This window comes from Solanum stenotomum, chromosome 8 (genome assembly GCF_019186545.1).
Source record: "Solanum stenotomum isolate F172 chromosome 8, ASM1918654v1, whole genome shotgun sequence".
NCBI lineage: Eukaryota > Viridiplantae > Streptophyta > Magnoliopsida > Solanales > Solanaceae > Solanum > Solanum stenotomum.
The window spans coordinates 19083531-19102324 of NC_064289.1; the positions used below are offsets into that span (position 1 = coordinate 19083531).

An 18794-nucleotide genomic window follows, 5' to 3' on the forward strand; every position below is an offset into this window, starting at 1 on the left:
TCACGCCTATATAAAGGAGTCTTTATAAGATCAGAACACACCAACAAAAATACATAGATAATCAATGCGCTTCAATGGTGCTCCGCAAGTCTTTCGCATACAAAGAAGTCTTTGCTCCAAGTGATGTGTCGCAAGTATTTCATCAAGTCAAGAACAATTGTGAAGAAAAGAATCAGGGGATTACATATCTTTTCTTAAAGATTTCATAAAGATTGTAACATTCGCACAAATTCAAATTCAAATATTGTTGTTTGGTTGCTATTTTCCTTTCTTGTTTAATGTATTTTAGGATAACACCAAAACCTAGTTATCGCATGTACAAGGCGCCAATGTATTAATACAGAATTGAAAGATAAGTACAGGTCTCAATGTCTTTGTATCTCAAATAGAACAAAACATAATGTAAGGAACAAGAGGGCCCGCCGGAAAGACAAGCAGTTACGTCTCAATGAATCCTCAGCCTCGGAAATAGATGAAAGAGAAATGTCACACGGATCTGGACTCAAAACCTACACACTGTAGTAGCTAGGAGTGAGTACCATACCAACACAGTACTCAACAAATAAACCACTAAAACAAGGTAAAACTATCTAGAAAACGAGAAACTCCTTTCACCCCAACCAAACCCCCAAAACTACAACCTGCACACAACACAACCTAACAATTCACAGTAAATAGCTCACAAGATTTCATAGTCTCACATCAATAGTTACACATCGTCAAATCACACGTATCAAGTCATCAATCATAAGTAATAAGATTATCGAGCACAGCAATCAAGTATATCAAATACAAGTATCAAGATTATCATGCACAATTAGCAATCGGGACTCATGGGGAATATTCATAACCCAAGTACTTATGGTAATGACTTCGGCATCATAATACTCACCGGCAATGACACTGGCATCAATAACACTCGTTGAAAATAACTTCGATATCAATAACACTCATCGGTAATAACCTCGACATCAATAATACTCCTTGGAAATGACCTCAACATCAATAACATTCGCGGGAAATACCCCAACATCAATCACAATAACATCTCACAGTGTTCTAGAACCATTGCAAATAGTCTTTTTCACACGATAATGAAGAGATGACAATTTCAAGCAATTCACATCCACACAATACTATCAAGTATCACATCAATCATCGAATCAATATCAACACTCAAGACAATTCACATGTAACATCCGACAATTTGAAATAACGTTGAAAAAGCTTGAAAATAGAAATAGTCATTTTTGGAAGAATGTGAAAATTTCAAAAATCTGGAAAATTTGACTAAGTATGGAAAATAATGAGTTTTTGTGAAAATTAAAAATGCACTTTTTCCCGCTTCTCACCACATTTTGATTTTGGGACCAGTTAGAACTTTCTTTAGGGACTAGATTTTGTACCTTCACAATAACATATAGAATTAGGGACGAGAATATAATCTCTTCTGAATACATGTACTTTTTGAGACGATATTATTAACTCGTCCCTAAATGTTGGTCTTAAATAACAGTTTTTCTTGTAGTGTGTCCAAATTGCCAACAAGTGAAAGTTGAGCACCAAAGGCCCGTTGGTTTGGCTCAGAGAATAGAACTTCCAGAATGGAAGTGGGAGATGATCAATATGGATTTCATCACAGGGTTGCCAAGGTCTCGCAGACAGCATGATTCTATTTAGGTGATTGTCGACAGAATGACAATGTTAGCCCATTTTCTACTGGTAAAGACTACCAACTCAGCAGAAGACTATGCCAAATTATATATTCAAGAGGTGGTGAGACTTCATGGAGTCCCAGTCTCCATTATTTCAGATAGAGGTGCACAGTTCACTGCACAGTTCTGGAAATCTTTTCAGAAAGGCTTGGGTTCCAGGGTGAACTTGAGTATTGCCTTTCACCCTCAGACTGATGGGCAAGCTGAGCGTACTATTCAGACTTTAGAAGATATGTTGAGGCCTTGTGTGATCGATTTCAAAGGTAATTGGGATGATCACCTACCTCTCATTGAGTTTGCCTATAACAACAGTTATCACTCCAGCATCCAAATGGCTCCATACGAAGCTCTTTATGGGAGACAAAGTAGATCTCCTATTGGATGGTTTGAAGTTGGTGAAGCAGGGTTGATAGGACCAGATTTAGTTCACCAAGCTATGGAAAAGGTGAAAGTGATTCAAGAGAGATTGAAAACAGCACAGAGTTGCCAAAAATCCTACATTGATGTTAGGAGAAGGGCGTTAGAGTTTGAAATAGATGATTGGGTATATTTGAAAGTTTCTCCCATGAAAGGGGTTATGAGGTTTGGTAAGAAGGGGAAACTTAGTCCCAAGTATATTGGACCTTACCGCATAGCCAAGAGAATTGCAATGTTGCATATGAGTTGGAGTTGCCACAGGAACTAGTAGCGATTCATTCGGTATTTCATATCTCCATGTTGAAGAAGTGCATAGGTGATCCTTCATTGATCCTGCCAATTGAAAATGTTAGGATCAAGGATAGCTTATCTTATAAGGAGAGTCCTATTTAGATTCTAGATCGTCAAACTCGTAGGTTGAGAACGAAATATGTAGCTTCAGTTAAGGTCATTTGGAGGAACCAATTTGTTGAGGAAGCCACTTGGGAAGCCGAAGAGGACATGAAGAAGAGATACCCATATCTCTTTGAATACGGAGGAAATGTAGACCAAGGTACTAATTTCCTTCTTAGTGCTCTTTAAATTTTAGTTAGCATGTTGTTGCTTGCATGAATTGCTTGTTGGGTGTTTAAGTTTGATGTTACACCCTTAGCCTTGTTAGAGTAATCTCATTCGAGGACGAATGTTCCCAAGGGGGAGATATTTTAACATCCGACAATTTGAAATAACGTTGAAAAAGCTTGAAATTGGAAATAGTCATTTTTGGAAGAATGTGAAAATTTCAAAAATTTGGAAAATTTGGCTAAGTATGGAAAACAATGAGTTTTTGGCCAACTTTGAACAGTTATAACTCCTAGCTCAGGATGATCTAGGTGTGGTTCCAGATATGGTTGCAAATTTCATGGAATGATCTTTCCAACGCCATAGAGTTTGCTCGTTTCCGAGTTTGTATGAGCAAGTTATGCCCTTTGAAAGTTGGGCAGTTGGCAGGGAATCCGTCCGAAAATTTGTAAGGGCATCTTGGTCTTTTCCCAAGCCTTTTCTTTTGGATATATATGAGAGTTTTGGACTGATTTTGATCAGTTTGTCTCATTTTTTAAAGAGTGAAAGTAAGGGTTTAAGAGTGAAGAGGAGAAGAAGAGGAAAAAAAGAAAAGAGAAGGTCAAGCTAGGTTTCGTCAAAAGATCGTCGTGGATATCGTCGGGGGTGATCCCTATTAGGTATGTGAGTCTTTATTTTTGGGTTGATCCTTTCCCCCACACACCAAACTCATTTTTTATTATTGAGAAAAGATTGGTTGTGTTGTTGAAGTTGTTGGTTGGAATTATTGAAGTTGTAGTTGTGTTGTGTTATAGTTCTTGTTGGTTTGGTGTATGTTTCCGGTGGTGTTTTTGAGTTGAAACTAGTGTATGTTAAGGGTTTTGATGATCCTAAGTGCTTGGGGGTTGAAGCTTTGAATATTGGAAGGTTTAGAGTTGGAGAAAAGGAGGAGAAAAGTCAAGTTTACGGGGAAAAGGGCTGGGGCATCGCGCCAGCCAGCGCGCCCCAAGAGGGACTCTGAGGTCCAGCCCCTGGGGCGCCGCCCCTACCAGAGCCCCAACCAGATGTCTCTGAAGATTGAGGTCTGGCGCTCCGCGCCTGTCAGAGCGCCAAGAGCGCCAAGTCTTCCCATTCTTTCCCCACTTTCTCATGCATGTTCCTAGGTATTGTACCTATGTTCCCAAGTTGTTTCCAACACCCCAAGGTACGTTTAAACGTCAAGAACTTTCCCATAACACGTGATCAAACACCTTGAATTCATGATTCCAATTCAAGGAGAGTAAGTTTCCAAGTCAAGGGAAGTTAAAAGTTGAGTCTAGAAGTTCAAGAAGGGAGTCAAAGCAAGTCTTTAAAGCTTTCCAAGAGTCTTTGTTGAATGTTTTAACTTCATTTTAAGGCTCAAGTTTCAAGTTAAGTTAAGAGTTTCAAGTTGAGTAAAGAGTTTCAAGTTGAGTTCATTTCTCAAAAGTATTAGGGAACTATGTATTTCTAAAGAAGTTTCCAAATGTTTTTACATTTGAGTAAGAAAGGAACTATGATTCCAAAAGAGCCTTTGGGCTAGTTTTCAAGAAAAAGGAACATTGTTTTCAAGTGAGCCTTTGGGCAAAGTTTTGAGTAATTATCTCAAATAAAGAAAGATGTGTTTAAAACACTTAGGAGCTAAAGTATTTTTGGGAGTAGTCTTAAGCACCGAATTGGGGACACGAGTTCATATAAACTCAACTCTCCATAAGAACCATGCGCCAACATGGGAGTTAACGGGTCATACTTTTTAGATGAATCCATAAGATTAAGCTAGTGGATCCACTAAGTAAAGTAGCTTCCTATATCACGGAAAGGTATAGGATGGTCCTTGGGCAACGTGAGGTAAAACGTTGTACCACCACTAGGGATCATAGTGGTGGTTGTCGGTTAAAGAATCTCCCACTAAAGTTATATTACTTTTATATAAGTAAAGTTGAGCTGCTATTGTTTTATCTTTAACAAGCTAAGTTGTTTACACTGTTTTACAAGCTTTATATATTGCATGTGTCGTATTGCTTTATATATTGAGTTCAGTTATTCAAGAGTTAAACAGAGCCAAGGTAAGAGTTCCTTTGTACTCCTTTCAAGCTTGAGTTGTGGTTTAGCTTTCCAGCTCGCATACTCGTACATTCAATGTACTGATGCTAGTTGCCTGCATCTTATGATGATGCAGACACAGGTACCCAGGGCCAGCATCAGGTTCGCCGTTGATCCAGTTGAGTACATCAGAGTCAGTGGTGAGCCTCTTTGCATTCCGAAGGACTCAGTTATTTTGTTCTCTCAAGTTGTGTTTCTATTAGGATGTTGTGGGGTCTGTCCCAACATCCATCTCAGTATTTTAGAGGCTTCATAGACAGTCAGTCAGTTTGTTTGGAGTGTCTCATCTATGTATATATGTAAATATTCTATTTTGAGACTCGAGTTGCCTTTTTGGCCAGATTTTATTTCAGTCAGGTTGTTTTTAAAACCTTGCATTGCATTGAGTTATTCCGCTGAGTTAAGAAAGTCAGGCCAAGGGTTCGCTTGGGGGCCAACAATGGTGTTCAAGTGCCAGCCACGTCTAGGGTGTAGGCTCGGGGCGTGACATCACAATGCAAACACAATTATCAGCATGTTGTCTTTTTTTATTAACCCCGCCTTTATCATTAAGGTTATTTAATTTGAGCAATTTAACCCATCACCTTATTTTCATTACTCCCCAACACATATAAGAAAGAGAGTTCAAGATTCCACAAGTCTTAACAAGATTTAGAAGTTCACTTGCCTCAATTCAATTAGAAGTCAATTCAAGACTTGTGCCTTTCCTTTCCGAACAATATCCAAAGTCACAAAATTTAATTCAATCAAGTAATCTCAATAAGATTTCGGAAATAACAACACCCATAACATACACTTTGAAAAATGGGTCAATTCAGCTTAAAAATTCAATTTCAAAAATGAGGATTGAACCCAAAATCTTTACTTGAAAATGTCACCCCAAGACATTTGAAACTCATTGGTGAAAATCATTTCAAAAAAGGAATTAAAATCAATTCAAAATAACCATTTAATTTTACTTTACAACTCAAGTTTTTGAAAAACATTGTCATTTGCCAATCAAAATCTCAAATTTTGGTGTTAAAATCCATGAATGATAAAATGGAATTGAAATTTTAGGGTCACAAAAGCTTACCCAAATGATTAGCACAAGAGATCTCTTCAAAATTACCTCCAAGGATTTTTCATAACTCAAAATGGGAAAAAATGGGGTAAAACCCCATAATGGCACACCAAAAACCCTTTCTGAAGTCGCTTAAGCGAATCCTAAGAAATACTCAGCCTTCGTTTTCGTAGATTGGTCTTCACTTTCGCGAATTGGCATTCGCTAATGCGAAGATCGCGATCGTGAACAAGCCTTCGCTTCTGCGAAGGTCTGACTTGATCCTTTTTAAAAGCGAACCGGTCTTCGCTAATGCGACCCTCACAAAAGCGAAGACCCTTCGCGATCGCAAGGTCAGCAGACAACATAAAACACAACTAACTTTCAAATCATCAAATGGACTTTCGGGATTCGTTCGGAAACCCTACAAACAAACCATATATGAAATTTGACTCTACTCAATGCTCCCGACTCAATGGAACCATCAAAACACGAATCTGAGGTCTCCTTGATCCAAAACTCGCGAAAGTCACAAGAAACGAACATGACGCCTAAAAAGGCTAAATCAAGCTCGGGACCTCCAAAAATTCGACCAAGACCTTCTCTAAGTCTAAAATCATCCTCTGAATCAAATAGAACTCTCGAAATTTCGATCCGAGTATCCGAACCTCGAATGTTGACCAAAGTCAATCCAAATACTAAAATTTCACATTTTCCAACTTAGGACCGTAAATCCTCAAAAAGACTCCGAATTTGTAACCGATGACTCTTCGACTCTAATTTCCATATTTTGAGACTGATGGAATCGACGGAATTCCATTTCGACACTCGAATCTCCAAAAGACACCGAAAACCACTTTTTAACAACTTAGCAATTTGAATTTTAAAAAAATCATAATTCACAACTTTTTACTCAAGCTCAAAATCAATTTCAAAATTCAATCAGAAATGACTTGGGGTTAATATCGGGAGGGATAAAACGCTTTACGAAAATTTTCAAAAATGACCAACCGAATCATTACAATTATTGAATTTACAGTTAGATATTTATACATATTTAATAGGTGTTTTAATACAAATACAAAATAAAAATTATTGAATCCGTCCAAATTTTAACTAATACTCTCTTTTCGCCCTTGTATATATGACATATTTGTAGGGCCGATAGAGCTATCTTTGTCAATGTGTCCAACGTTCTTCATAATCTTATTACAGTACTATTTAATTATTAGATGTGAGGCGTATGGGGACAATCTCCATGTGAACCATATAAAGAAAAGACATAATATCATACACTTGTGAGGTTAGATTCTTTGAAGGGAGCCGTGGCTAGAATTAGTATAAATTCAACTTTTAGTTTTAAATTTTTAAACACAAAAAAAAGTTCAAATGACCATAAATGCATAATTATATGGCTCAAAAGATGACCATAAATGCATAATTATATGGCTCAAAAGATGACCATAAATATAAAAAGGAAAAATTATATAATTACACGATTTAAAATAATATAATTTTAAAAATTTTCTATTATTTAAATTAATTGCAAGAATTTTATTTTTCCTTCTTTCTCTCTTAACATCCTGATACATCACTCCATCTCTATCAGATACATTATAACTTTCAATTATCCGAGTATCATGTTTTGCTTTCAAATATGTACTCTTTAGCTGGAAAAAATGACAAGGCAAATTCTATCCGAGTAGTTCTCAGAAAAGTTCCTGGCATTAGTTCTATTTATGTTGGTGGTCAAATCCTGACAAGGCAAATTCTATTCGTAATCCCTTTCACCGTTTCAAGCTGGGTTCATGCTCTTGTTTTGACTATTGGTGACAAAACCCAAAGTGCTAAATGAAAGCCTAAAACCTATGAATAGTTCGTTAATAAATAATTAGATTAGTATAATTTAGTAAATAGTTAATTGACAAGTCCTTTGGATAATCCGGTTCTTTTAAGAGTCACTATATTACTTGTGCGACCACGTACACTTGCGTGTGCAATTGGGAATAACACACAGGGTAATTCTCTTGCCTATTGAGATTTGTCTGTCCATTTCATTTTGAAAATCTTACACTTCAGTTTGATGAACTTAGGTTGAAGTCTTACAAGTCTGAAAAATATAATAGTATATCATGTTAACTCATTTATAAGCTGGAAACTATGTGCTTGAAAGTTCTCTTTCAAATAATTTGTGGTTTACATCTCCATTAGCAATTATTCTCTGGCATTCATTCATATTCTCAAGTCTTAAAATCCTCTTAACAAACAGAAGTTGTAAGAGGATATTTTACCCCCGAAGGTTGTTTCATTCTTGTATTTCACTTGCTTCAAACCATCAATTTGGCTGATACATTTTGAGAGGATATTGCAGATCACGAAATACTAACACACATACAATAAGAGAATTAGGAAATAACAAAAGGAGTTTCAATATGTGTGTCCACCAAAACGTCTGTGTCTTTGCTGAAAGGAGAGTATGGCCTCCTTGAGAGCTTCTTCTCCAAAATCAGGAAACATCGTCTTTGTAAAGTACAATTCAGAGTAAGCGAGCTGCCACAATAAGAAGTTTACTAAATCAGGTGGTTTAGCACACTTGGTAGCTAGTTCTTGCTCAAATAATTTGTTGTTGATATCCTCTAAATTTATAAGACCATCCTTCACTTTACTGGCAATGCTCTTGGTTGCTTGTAACATGTCATATTTTCCTCCATAGTTTAGTGCCATCGTAAGATGAAGTCCTTCATTGTCTTTGGTCGCCTCTTCTGTTAACTCTATGCCTTTCTGTAATTTTATCGGAAGTTTGGATCTACCTCCAATAACAGACACCCGTACTCCACCAAACCTGTTAGTTTAAACTAATGAGAAAATTGAAATTTCTGTCTCATATATAAAAGTAAGTACCTCATAAATTCTTCGAACAACTGTTCATACAGTTTCATCAAAAAATCAACCTCCTCCTGCACAAAGTGCAAATTGTTACTAGCTAGCCACACAAATCAAATACTTAATAATAGTTTTAATTAAACTCGGCTACTCCACATAAATTGGGACAAAGGAAGTAGTATACCTTAGAACGATTCCAGTTTTCAGTAGAGAAAGCAAAAGCAGTGATAACTTGTATTCCAAGTTTGGTAGAAACATTACAAATATTCTTAAGATTAGGAGTAATAAATTTGTGACCCTCTTGCACAGGTAATCCTCTAGCTTTAGCCCATCTTCTGTTCCCATCCATTATTATAGCGACGTGTTTAGGGGTAAATTCTGGATGAACTAATTGATCATCATGCCTCAAACTCTTGGAGAAATGGCCATACCTAAATATATCTGATGATTTCGTCGATAGAAGACGACGATCCAAATTACATGATACTGGGAAGAACAGGGCTTGGGGGAGTACTAACAAAGAACTCATTTAATTTTCACTAAACTTTGTTTGTTCATGGGTGTTGGCGGGCACAGATGCACCAAATAAATAGGCATATATATGATGTGAGTTACACGCACTGTTACAATTTATACGACACATTTTAAAAAATATATTGTTAATCTGTCTAATAGAAAATGTCATATTTTTATAAATGAAAACAGTTTTATTTCAAAATATGTTTATAAAGTTATCGCATTATAGATTGCATTAAAATTAACAACACAATTCAAGAGGGTATAAAAGCCGATTGATCAATATTTAAAAGATATTTAGATCAACCAATATTTTGATCAAACACTTTTGGCACTCTTAAATAAATAATTAGACTAGTATATATAATTTAGTAAATAGTTAATTGACAAGTCATTTGGTTCAATAATCCAATTCTTTTAAGAGCCACTATACCACGTACACTTGCGTGTGCAATTGGAGCAACACACAGAGTATCATAGTGAGAAATATCCTCTTCCTTTTTGCTTGTTGAATCTTTACTACCATTAACCAAGGAAGGGAGGAAAAAATTATGTCCATCATCAATTACAATAGGGAGGAAAATCTAGAATTTTTATCATTTTCCATGTTTCCCACTGCTTGTTTTATATTTTTCCATTTTGGCTAAAATAATCCATTTCTTGCTGAGACATAATTTTTTTTGCTTCCCTACTAAACTACATGAAAGTTATAAAAAAAAAACAGCAATGCTGGTGTTTATGCCAAATCTTCATATGTATAACTAGCATTGCTATCAATTCTTCTTTCCCCTTTTCTTTTGTAAGTTAGCCATAATCCTGATTTATGGGAACCAATACGGAAATGTTCAAAGCCTTTTTAAAATGAATCAAACTGTGAACAATTGAAGATAGTAAATATGCTCGTACTTTTCTCTTATCTCATGTGGTAGTGTAAATAAGTGCTACTTTGGAATCATGGAGAGGAAGGATTGCATAAAGATAAATTGCATATTTGTGTATTCATTGGATCATTTTGGTTCGTGATTGCATTGAGGACATATTGCAATAAGCTCCAGACTTCACTTATTTTTCTAAAATATATTTCTTAGAAAACATTTTTCATAAAACACATTTTCCTTCATACCAAACCGATCATACGTCAGATTGAAATGAAAGGTTCTAAGTGAAAGAGAAATGAATATGACCATGTGATTCAATTTTTGACAAATCAATAAGATATTTTTTTTCTAACCGAGAAATTCGTCTGTGACCTGCCTTTTGGACCAATCACAGCCTTCTAAACTCGGTGGATAATGGGCCCACCCCTCTACCCTTCTCCACTTAAATATCGGGCTTCGCTTTGCATGGTGTGGGGCTTGAACCTGCGACCTAAGCCACAAATCCTCCACCTTTTTGCCACTTGAGCTAGGCCTTGGGGGCTGAAAGGTTCTAAGTGAAAGAGAAATGAATATAACCATGTGCTTCAATTTTGGACAAATCAACAAGATATATTTTTTTTGATAACCGAGAAAACCGTATGTGACCCGCCCTTTGGACCAATCACAGCCTTCTAAACTCGGTGGATTGTGGGACCACCCTTCTACCCTTCTCCACTTAAATACCGAGCAGCGCTTTGCATGGTGTGGGACTTGAACCTGCGACCTAAGCCACAAATCCTCCACCTTTTGCCACTTAAGCTAGGCCTTGGGGGGCTGAAAGGTTCTAAGTGAAAGAGAAATGAATATGACCATGTGCTTCAATTTTTGACAAATCAATAAGATATTTTTTTTATAACCGACAAATCCATTTGTGACCCGCCTTTTGGACCAATCACAGCCTTCTAAACTCGGGGGAGAATGGGCCCACCCCCTCTACCCTTCTCCACTTAAATACCGGGCTTCACTTTGAATGGTATGGGGTTTGAACCTGCGACCTAAGCCACAAATCCTCCACCTTTTGCCACTTGAGCTAGGCCTTAATTGGGGGTTGAAAGGTTCAAAGTGAAAGAGAAATGAATATGACCATGTGCTTCAATTTTTGACAACTCAACAAGATATTTTTTTTTTTATAACTGAGAAATCCTTCTGTGACCCGCCCTTTGGACCAATCACAGCCTTCTAACCTCGATGGATAATGGGACCACCCCTCTACCCTTCTCCACTTAAATACCAGTTTTCACTTGCATGGTGTGGGTCTTGAACCTACGACCTAAGCCACAAATCCTCCACCTTTTGCCACTTGAGCTAGGCCTTGGGGGCTGAAAGGTTCTAAGTGAAAGAGAAAATGAATATGACCATGTGCTTCAATTTTTGACAAATCAATAAGATATTTATTTTTATAACCGAGAAATCCATCTGTGACCCTCCTTGTGGACCAATCACAGCTTTCTAAACTTGGTGGATAATGGGCCCACCCCTCTACCCTTCTCCACTTAAATACCGGGCTTCGCTTTGCATGGTATGGAGATTGAACCTGCGACCTAAGTCATAAATCCTCCACCTTTTGCCACTTGAGCTAGGCCTTGGGGGCTGAAAGGTTCTAAGTGAAAGTGAAATGAATATGACCGTGTGCTTCAATTTTTGACAGCTCAACAAGACATTTTTTGTTTGATAACCGAGAAATTCGTCTATGACGCGCCCTGTAGACCTATCACAGACTTCTAAATTCGGTGGATAATGGGACCACCCCTCTACTCTTCTCCACTTAAATACCGGGCTTCACTTTGCATGGTGTGGTGTTTGAACCTGCGACCTAAGCCACAAATCCTCAACCTTTTGCCACTTGAGCTATGCCTTGGGTGATGAAAGGTTCTATATGAAAAAGAAATGAATATGACCATATGCTTCAATTTTTGACAAATCAGTATGATATTTTTTTTATAACCGACAAATCCATTTGTGACCCGCCTTTTGGACCAATCACAGCCTTCTAAACTTGGTGGATAATTGGCCCACCCCTGTACCCTTCTCCACTTAAATACCGGGCTTCACGTTGCATGGTATGGGGTTTGAACCTCCGACCTAAGCCACAAATCCTCCACCTTTTGCCACTTGAGCTAGGCCTTAATTGGGGGTTGAAAGGTTCAAAGTGAAAGAGAAATGAATATGACCATGTGCTTCAATTTTTGACAACTCAACAAGATATTTTTTTTTTTTTATAGCTGAGAAATCCGTCTGTGACCCGCCCTTTGGACCAATCACAACCTTCTAAACTCGATGGATAATGTGACCACCCCTCTACCCTTCTCCACTTAAATATTGGGTTTCGCTTTGCATAGTGTGGGGTTTGAACCTGCGACCTAAGCCACAAATCCTCCACCTTTTGCCACTTGAGCTAGGCCTTGGGGGCTGAAAAGTTCTAAGTGAAAGAGAAATGAATATGACCATGTGCTTTAATTATTCACAAATCAATAAGATATTTTTTTTTATAACCGAGAAATCCGTTTGTGACTCGCCTTTTGGACCAATCACAAACTTCTAAACTCGGTGGATAATGGGCCCACCCGTCTACCCTTCTCCACTTAAATACCGGGCTTCGCTTTGCATGGTATGGGGCTTGAACCTGTGACCTAAGCCACAAATCCTCCACTTTTTGTCACTTGAGCTAGGCCTTGGGGGCTGAAAGGTTCTAAGTGTAAGAGAAATGAATATGACCATGTGCTTCAATTTTTGACAACTCAACAAGATATTTTAGATTTCCTTAATTTGTTGTATTATCTCTAACTTTAGTTGGACCCATGGAATAAAAAATTAAAACCACACATTTGTATATTCTCTAATATCACACATAAATAACCTTAATTGATATTATTATTTACTTCATTATTTAAATAAATTAATAATAATTTCAATACTTGGCGTTTAGGTGTGATAAGAGACTAAACAAATGTGTATGTGCAAAAACTCAACTAGAATTTAGAACTTTTTTTAGTTCAAACTTACCATCAAACTTATAATCTTACATATATTTAACAAATATCCTAATACAAATACATAATAAAAATAAAAATTATTGAATCCGTCTCAATTTTAAGAGCTATATTTGTCAATATGTTTAACGTATACAATTCTATAATCTTAGTACAATGCATTTAGATCTGACGATTATGGGACAACTCTTTTAGAATGGTTTAAACTAAAAGAGGAGCAAATGAGAGAAAGAAAAAAAAATTAATTACAACCCCTTTATATAAATTCTAAATAGTTGTCAAAACTCAAACTTATAAAGTTACGAACTTCATAATAATAACCTTACAAGATTAATGAGTTTTCTCAAACCTACTAAAAATGTGGCATAATTAAAATTCACAGAATTCGAGACACAAAGCAACAGAAGATATAAGAGGCCGACATTTTATTAACCACTCAAGAGTTTGAAGTGCCTGTCGACATGTTTTTCGGACACTTTGAGTGTTGCTAAATGACCACAATTATGTGGCCCAAAAATGACCACAAATATAAAAGGGAAAAAAAATACCAAACTCTCCGTTTAAAAAAGAATGATCTTCTTTCCTTTTTAGTCAATTTAAAAAAGAATGACCTCTTTCTTTTTTTGGTAACATTTTAATTTCAGTTTTCCATGTGACATATTTAAGGCCACAAGATTAAAGGGCAATTTTGTACATTTGACATAACTTTAATTTAGAACCACAAGATTCGAAAGTCTTCTTTATTTTCTTAAACTCCGAGCCAAGTCAAACTAGACCATTCTTTGTGAAACGGAGGAAGTATAAAATTTGAAAAATTTTAAATTTATAATATGTTGACTAAGTCGAATTGTTGATTAATAAAATCGGAATAATATTTTAAGTCAAAATTATATAATTTAAATAAAATCCAAATTATATTTGGGCAAGTCTACTAAGTTGACAAGATGAGCCCAACTCACATTCTTCAAAGCTTCAAGCCCAGAGTCCTCTAAATTACTTGGACCAAAATACCCTAAAACCCTAGTCACGCCTATATAAAGGAGTCTTTATAAGATCAGAACACACAAACAAAAATACATAGATAATCAATGCGCTTCAATGGTGCTCCGCAAGTCTTTCGCATACAAAGAAGTCTTTGCTCCAAGTGATGTGTCGCAAGTATTTCATCAAGTCAAGAACAATTGTGAAGAAAAGAATCAGGGGATTACATATCTTTTCTTAAAGATTTCATAAAGATTGTAACATTCGCACAAATTCAAATTCAAATATTATTGTTTGGTTGCTATTTTCCTTTCTTGTTTAATGTATTTTAGGATAGCACCAAAACCTAGTTATCACATGTACAAGGCGCCAATGTATTAATACATAATTGAAAGATAAGTACAAGTCTCAATGTCTTTGTATCTCAAATAGAACAAAACATAATGTAAGGAACAAGAGGGCCCGCCGGAAAGACAAGCAGTTACCCCTCAATGAATCCTCAGCCTCGGAAATAGATGAAAGAGAAATGTCACACGGATCTGGACTCGAAACCTACACAGTGTAGTAGCTAGGAGTGAGTACCATAACAACACGGTACTCAACAAATAAACCACTAAAACAAGGTAAAACTAGCTAGAAAACGAGAAACTCCTTTCACCCCAACCAAACCCCCAAAACTACAACCTGCATACAACACAACCTAACAATTCACAGTAAATAGCTCATAAGGTTTCATAGTCTCACATCAATAGTTACACATCGTCAAATCACAAGTATCAAGTCGTCAATCATAAGTAATAAGATTATCGAGCACAACAATCAAGTATACCAAATACAAGTATCAAGATTATCATGCACAATAAACAATCGGGACTCATGGGGAATATTCATAACCCAAGTACTTATCGGTAATGACTTCGGCATCATAATACTCACCGGCAATGACACTGGCATCAATAACACTCGTCGAAAATAGCTTCGATATCAATAACACTCATCGGTAATAACCTCGACATCAATAATACTCCTTGACAATGACCTCAACATCAATAACATTCGCGGGAAATACCCCAACATCAATCACAGTAACATCTCACAGTGTTCTAGAACCAATGCATATAGTCTTGTTCACACAATAATGAAGAGATGACAATTTCAAGCAATTCACATCCACACAAATACTATCAAGTATCACATCAATCACCGAATCAATATCAACACTCAAGACAATTCACAATGCAAACACAATTATCAACATGTTGTCTTTTTTTCATTAACCCCGCCTTTATCATTAAGGTTATTCAATTTGAGCAATTTAACCCATCACCTTATTTTCATTACTCCCCAACACATATAAGAAAGAGAGTTCAAGATTCCACAAGTCTTAACAAGATTTAGAAGTTCACTTGCCTCAATTCAATTAGAAGTCAATTCAAGACTTGAGCCTTTCCTTTCCGAACAATATCCAAAGTCACAAAATTTAATTCAATCAAGTAATCACAATAAGATTTCGGAAATAACAACACCCATAACATACACTTTGAAAAATGGGTCAATTCAGCTTAAAAATTCAATTTCAAAAATGAGGATTGAACCCAAAATCTTTACTTGAAAATGTCACCCAAGACATTTGAAACTCATTGGTGAAAATCATTTCAAAAAAGGAATTAAAATCAATTCAAAATCACCATTTAATTTTACTTTACAACTCAAGTTCTTGAAAAACATTGTCATTTGCCAATCGAAATCTCAAATTTTGGTGTTAAAATCCATGAATGATAAAATGGAATTGAAATTTTAGGGTCACAAAAGCTTACCCAAATGATTAGCACAAGAGATCTCTTCAAAATTACCTCCAAGGATTTTTCATTACTCAAAATGGGAAAGAATGGGGTAAAACCCCATAATGGCACACCAAAAACCCTTTCTGAAGTTGCTTAAGAGAATCCTGAGAAATACTTAGCCTTCGTTTTCGTAGATTGGTCTTCACTTTCGCGAATTGGCATTCGCTAATGCGAAGATCGCGATCGTGAACAAGCCTTCGCTTCTGCGAAGGTCTGACTTGATCCTTTTTAAAAGCGAACCGGTCTTCGCTAATGCGACCCTCACAAAAGCGAAGACCCTTCGCGATCGCAAGGTCAGCAGACAACATAAAACACAACTAACTTTCAAATCATCAAATGGACTTTCGGGATTCGTTCGGAAACCCTACAAACAAACCATATATGAAATTTGACTCTACTCAATGCTCCCGACTCAATGGAACCATCAAAACACGAATCTGAGGTCTCCTTGATCCAAAACTCGCGAAAGTCACAAGAAACGAACATGACGCCTAAAAAGGCTAAATCAAGCTCGGGACCTCCAAAAATTCGACCAAGACCTTCTCTAAGTCTAAAATCATCCTCTGAATCAAATAGAACTCTTGAAATTCCGATCCGAGTATCCGAACCTCGAATGTTGACCAAAGTCAATCCAAATACTAAAATTTCACATTTTCCAACTTAGGACCGTAAATCCTCAAAAAGACTCCGAATTTGTAACCGATGACTCTTTGACTCTAATTTCCATATTTCGAGATCGATGGAATCGACGGAATTCCATTTCAACACTCGAATCTCCAAAAGACACCGAAAACCACTTTTTAACAACTTAGCCATTTGAATTTTAAAAAAATCATAATTCACAACTTTTTACTCAAGCTCAAAATCAATTTCAAAATTCAATCAGAAATGACTTGGGGTTAATATCGGGAGGGATAAAATGCTTTACGAAAATTTTCAAAAATGACTAACCGAATCATTACAATTATTGAATTTACAGTTAGATATTTATACATATTTAATAGGTGTTCTAATACAAATACAAAATAAAAATTATTGAATCCATCCAAATTTTAACTAATACTCTCTTTTCGCCCTTGTATATATGACATATTTGTAGGGCCGATAGAGCTATCTTTGTCAATGTGTCTAACGTTCTTCATAATCTTAATACAGTACTATTTAATTATTAGATGTGAGGCGTATGGGGACAATCTCCATGTGAACCATATAAAGAAAAGACAAAATATCATACACTTGTGAGGTTAGATTCTTTGAAGGGAACCGTGGCTAGAATTAGTATAAATTCAACTTTTAGTTTTAAATTTTTAAACACAAACAAAAGTTCAAATGACCATAAATGCATAATTATATGGCTCAAAAGATGACCATAAATGCATAATTATATGGCTCAAACGAAGACCATAAATATAAAAAGGAAAAATTATATAATTACACGATTTAAAATAATATAATTTTAAAAAATTTCTATTATTTAAATTAATTGCAAGAATTTTCTTTTTCCTTCTTTCTCTCTTAACATCCGTATACATCACTCCATCTCTATCAAATACATTATAACTTTCAAATATCCGAGTATCATGTTTTGCTTTCAAATATGTACTCTTTAGCTGGAAAAAATGACGAGGCAAATTCTATTCGAGTAGTTCTCAGAAAAGTTCCTGGCATTAGTTCTATTTATGTGGGTGGTCAAATCCTGACAAGGCAAATTCTATTCGTAATCCGTTTCACCGTTTCAAGCTGGGTTCATGCTCTTGTTTTGACTATTGGTGACAAAACCCAAAGTGCTAAATGAAAGCCTAAAACCTATGAATAGTTTGTTAATTCAAAATCATGTATGAAAATTTTTGAGATAAAATGTAATTAACGCACAAAATGTTGCGATTTCCGTACTTTATACATATAAAAAAAAACTATACTAACTTCTTTCCTCTAAAGCAAAATTAAACTTCACTATATTCTCTGATCATCTTTATTTGTGGCTATTTTAGAAATAGATTTTTATTTTTATTTGTTACTTTTAACACATCAAGAAAAAATAATTTATTTTTCATATATTTTACCTTTAATATTAATAACTTATTTCTCAAAAAATAATCACCACCTAATACTATAATATTAATTAATAAAGACAGTGTGGTAAAATAGTTATGTCAATTATTACTTTTTAATAGATATGTTAAATTCAAATATGACAAGTAAAAATGGATGGAAGGAATATGATTTCTTCTGTTTTTGGCTGAACACTTTACCTTTTTTTTTTTTTTAGTATTCATAGAAATACATGTGGCTAAAAGATAGTTACAAGCTTTAGATGGTATGCGACTTATATAAACAAAATATTTATTGCTACAAAATAGTGGACAGTTAAAGGTGATTATGTCCAAAGGGATGTGCAAATATGGGTAATTCTCTAGCCGATTGAGATTTGTCTGTCCATTATTTCAGTTTGATGAACTTAGGTTGAAGTCTTATAAGTCTGTGTCTATGCTGAAAGGAAAGTATGGCCTCCTTGATAACTTGTATTCCAAGTTTGGTAGAAACATTACAAATATTCTTAAGATTAGGAGTAATAAATTTGTGACCCTCTTGCACAGGTAATCCTCTAGCTTTAGCCCATCTTCTGTTCCCATCCATTATTATAGCGACGTGTTTAGGGGTAAATTCTGGATGAACTAATTGATCATCATGCCTCAAACTCTTGGAGAAATGGCCATACCTAAATATATCTGATGATTTCGTCGATAGAAGACGACGATCCAAATTACATGATACTGGGAAGAACTGGGCTTGGGGGAGTACTAACAAAGAACTCATTTAATTTTCAC

At 35.8% G+C, this 18794-nt stretch overlaps 2 protein-coding genes across 2 annotated transcripts in view; one reads left to right on the top strand and one right to left on the bottom strand.

The window, feature by feature from the left end:
- Positions 1-18794, top strand: part of LOC125872090 (sesquiterpene synthase 12-like) — a 335684-nt gene that overhangs the window by 281907 nt on the left and 34983 nt on the right. The gene's annotated exons all lie outside the window — the stretch shown is intronic.
- LOC125872107 ((2Z,6Z)-farnesyl diphosphate synthase CPT6, chloroplastic-like) lies at positions 8190-9363 on the bottom strand. The gene is made up of 3 exons (XM_049552781.1): positions 8903-9363; positions 8737-8792; positions 8190-8677 (listed from the first exon to the last, which is right to left on the bottom strand). Exons 1-3 carry the CDS (start codon positions 9245-9247, stop codon positions 8263-8265), a joined length of 816 nt encoding a protein of 271 aa, XP_049408738.1. The 5' UTR covers positions 9248-9363; the 3' UTR covers positions 8190-8262.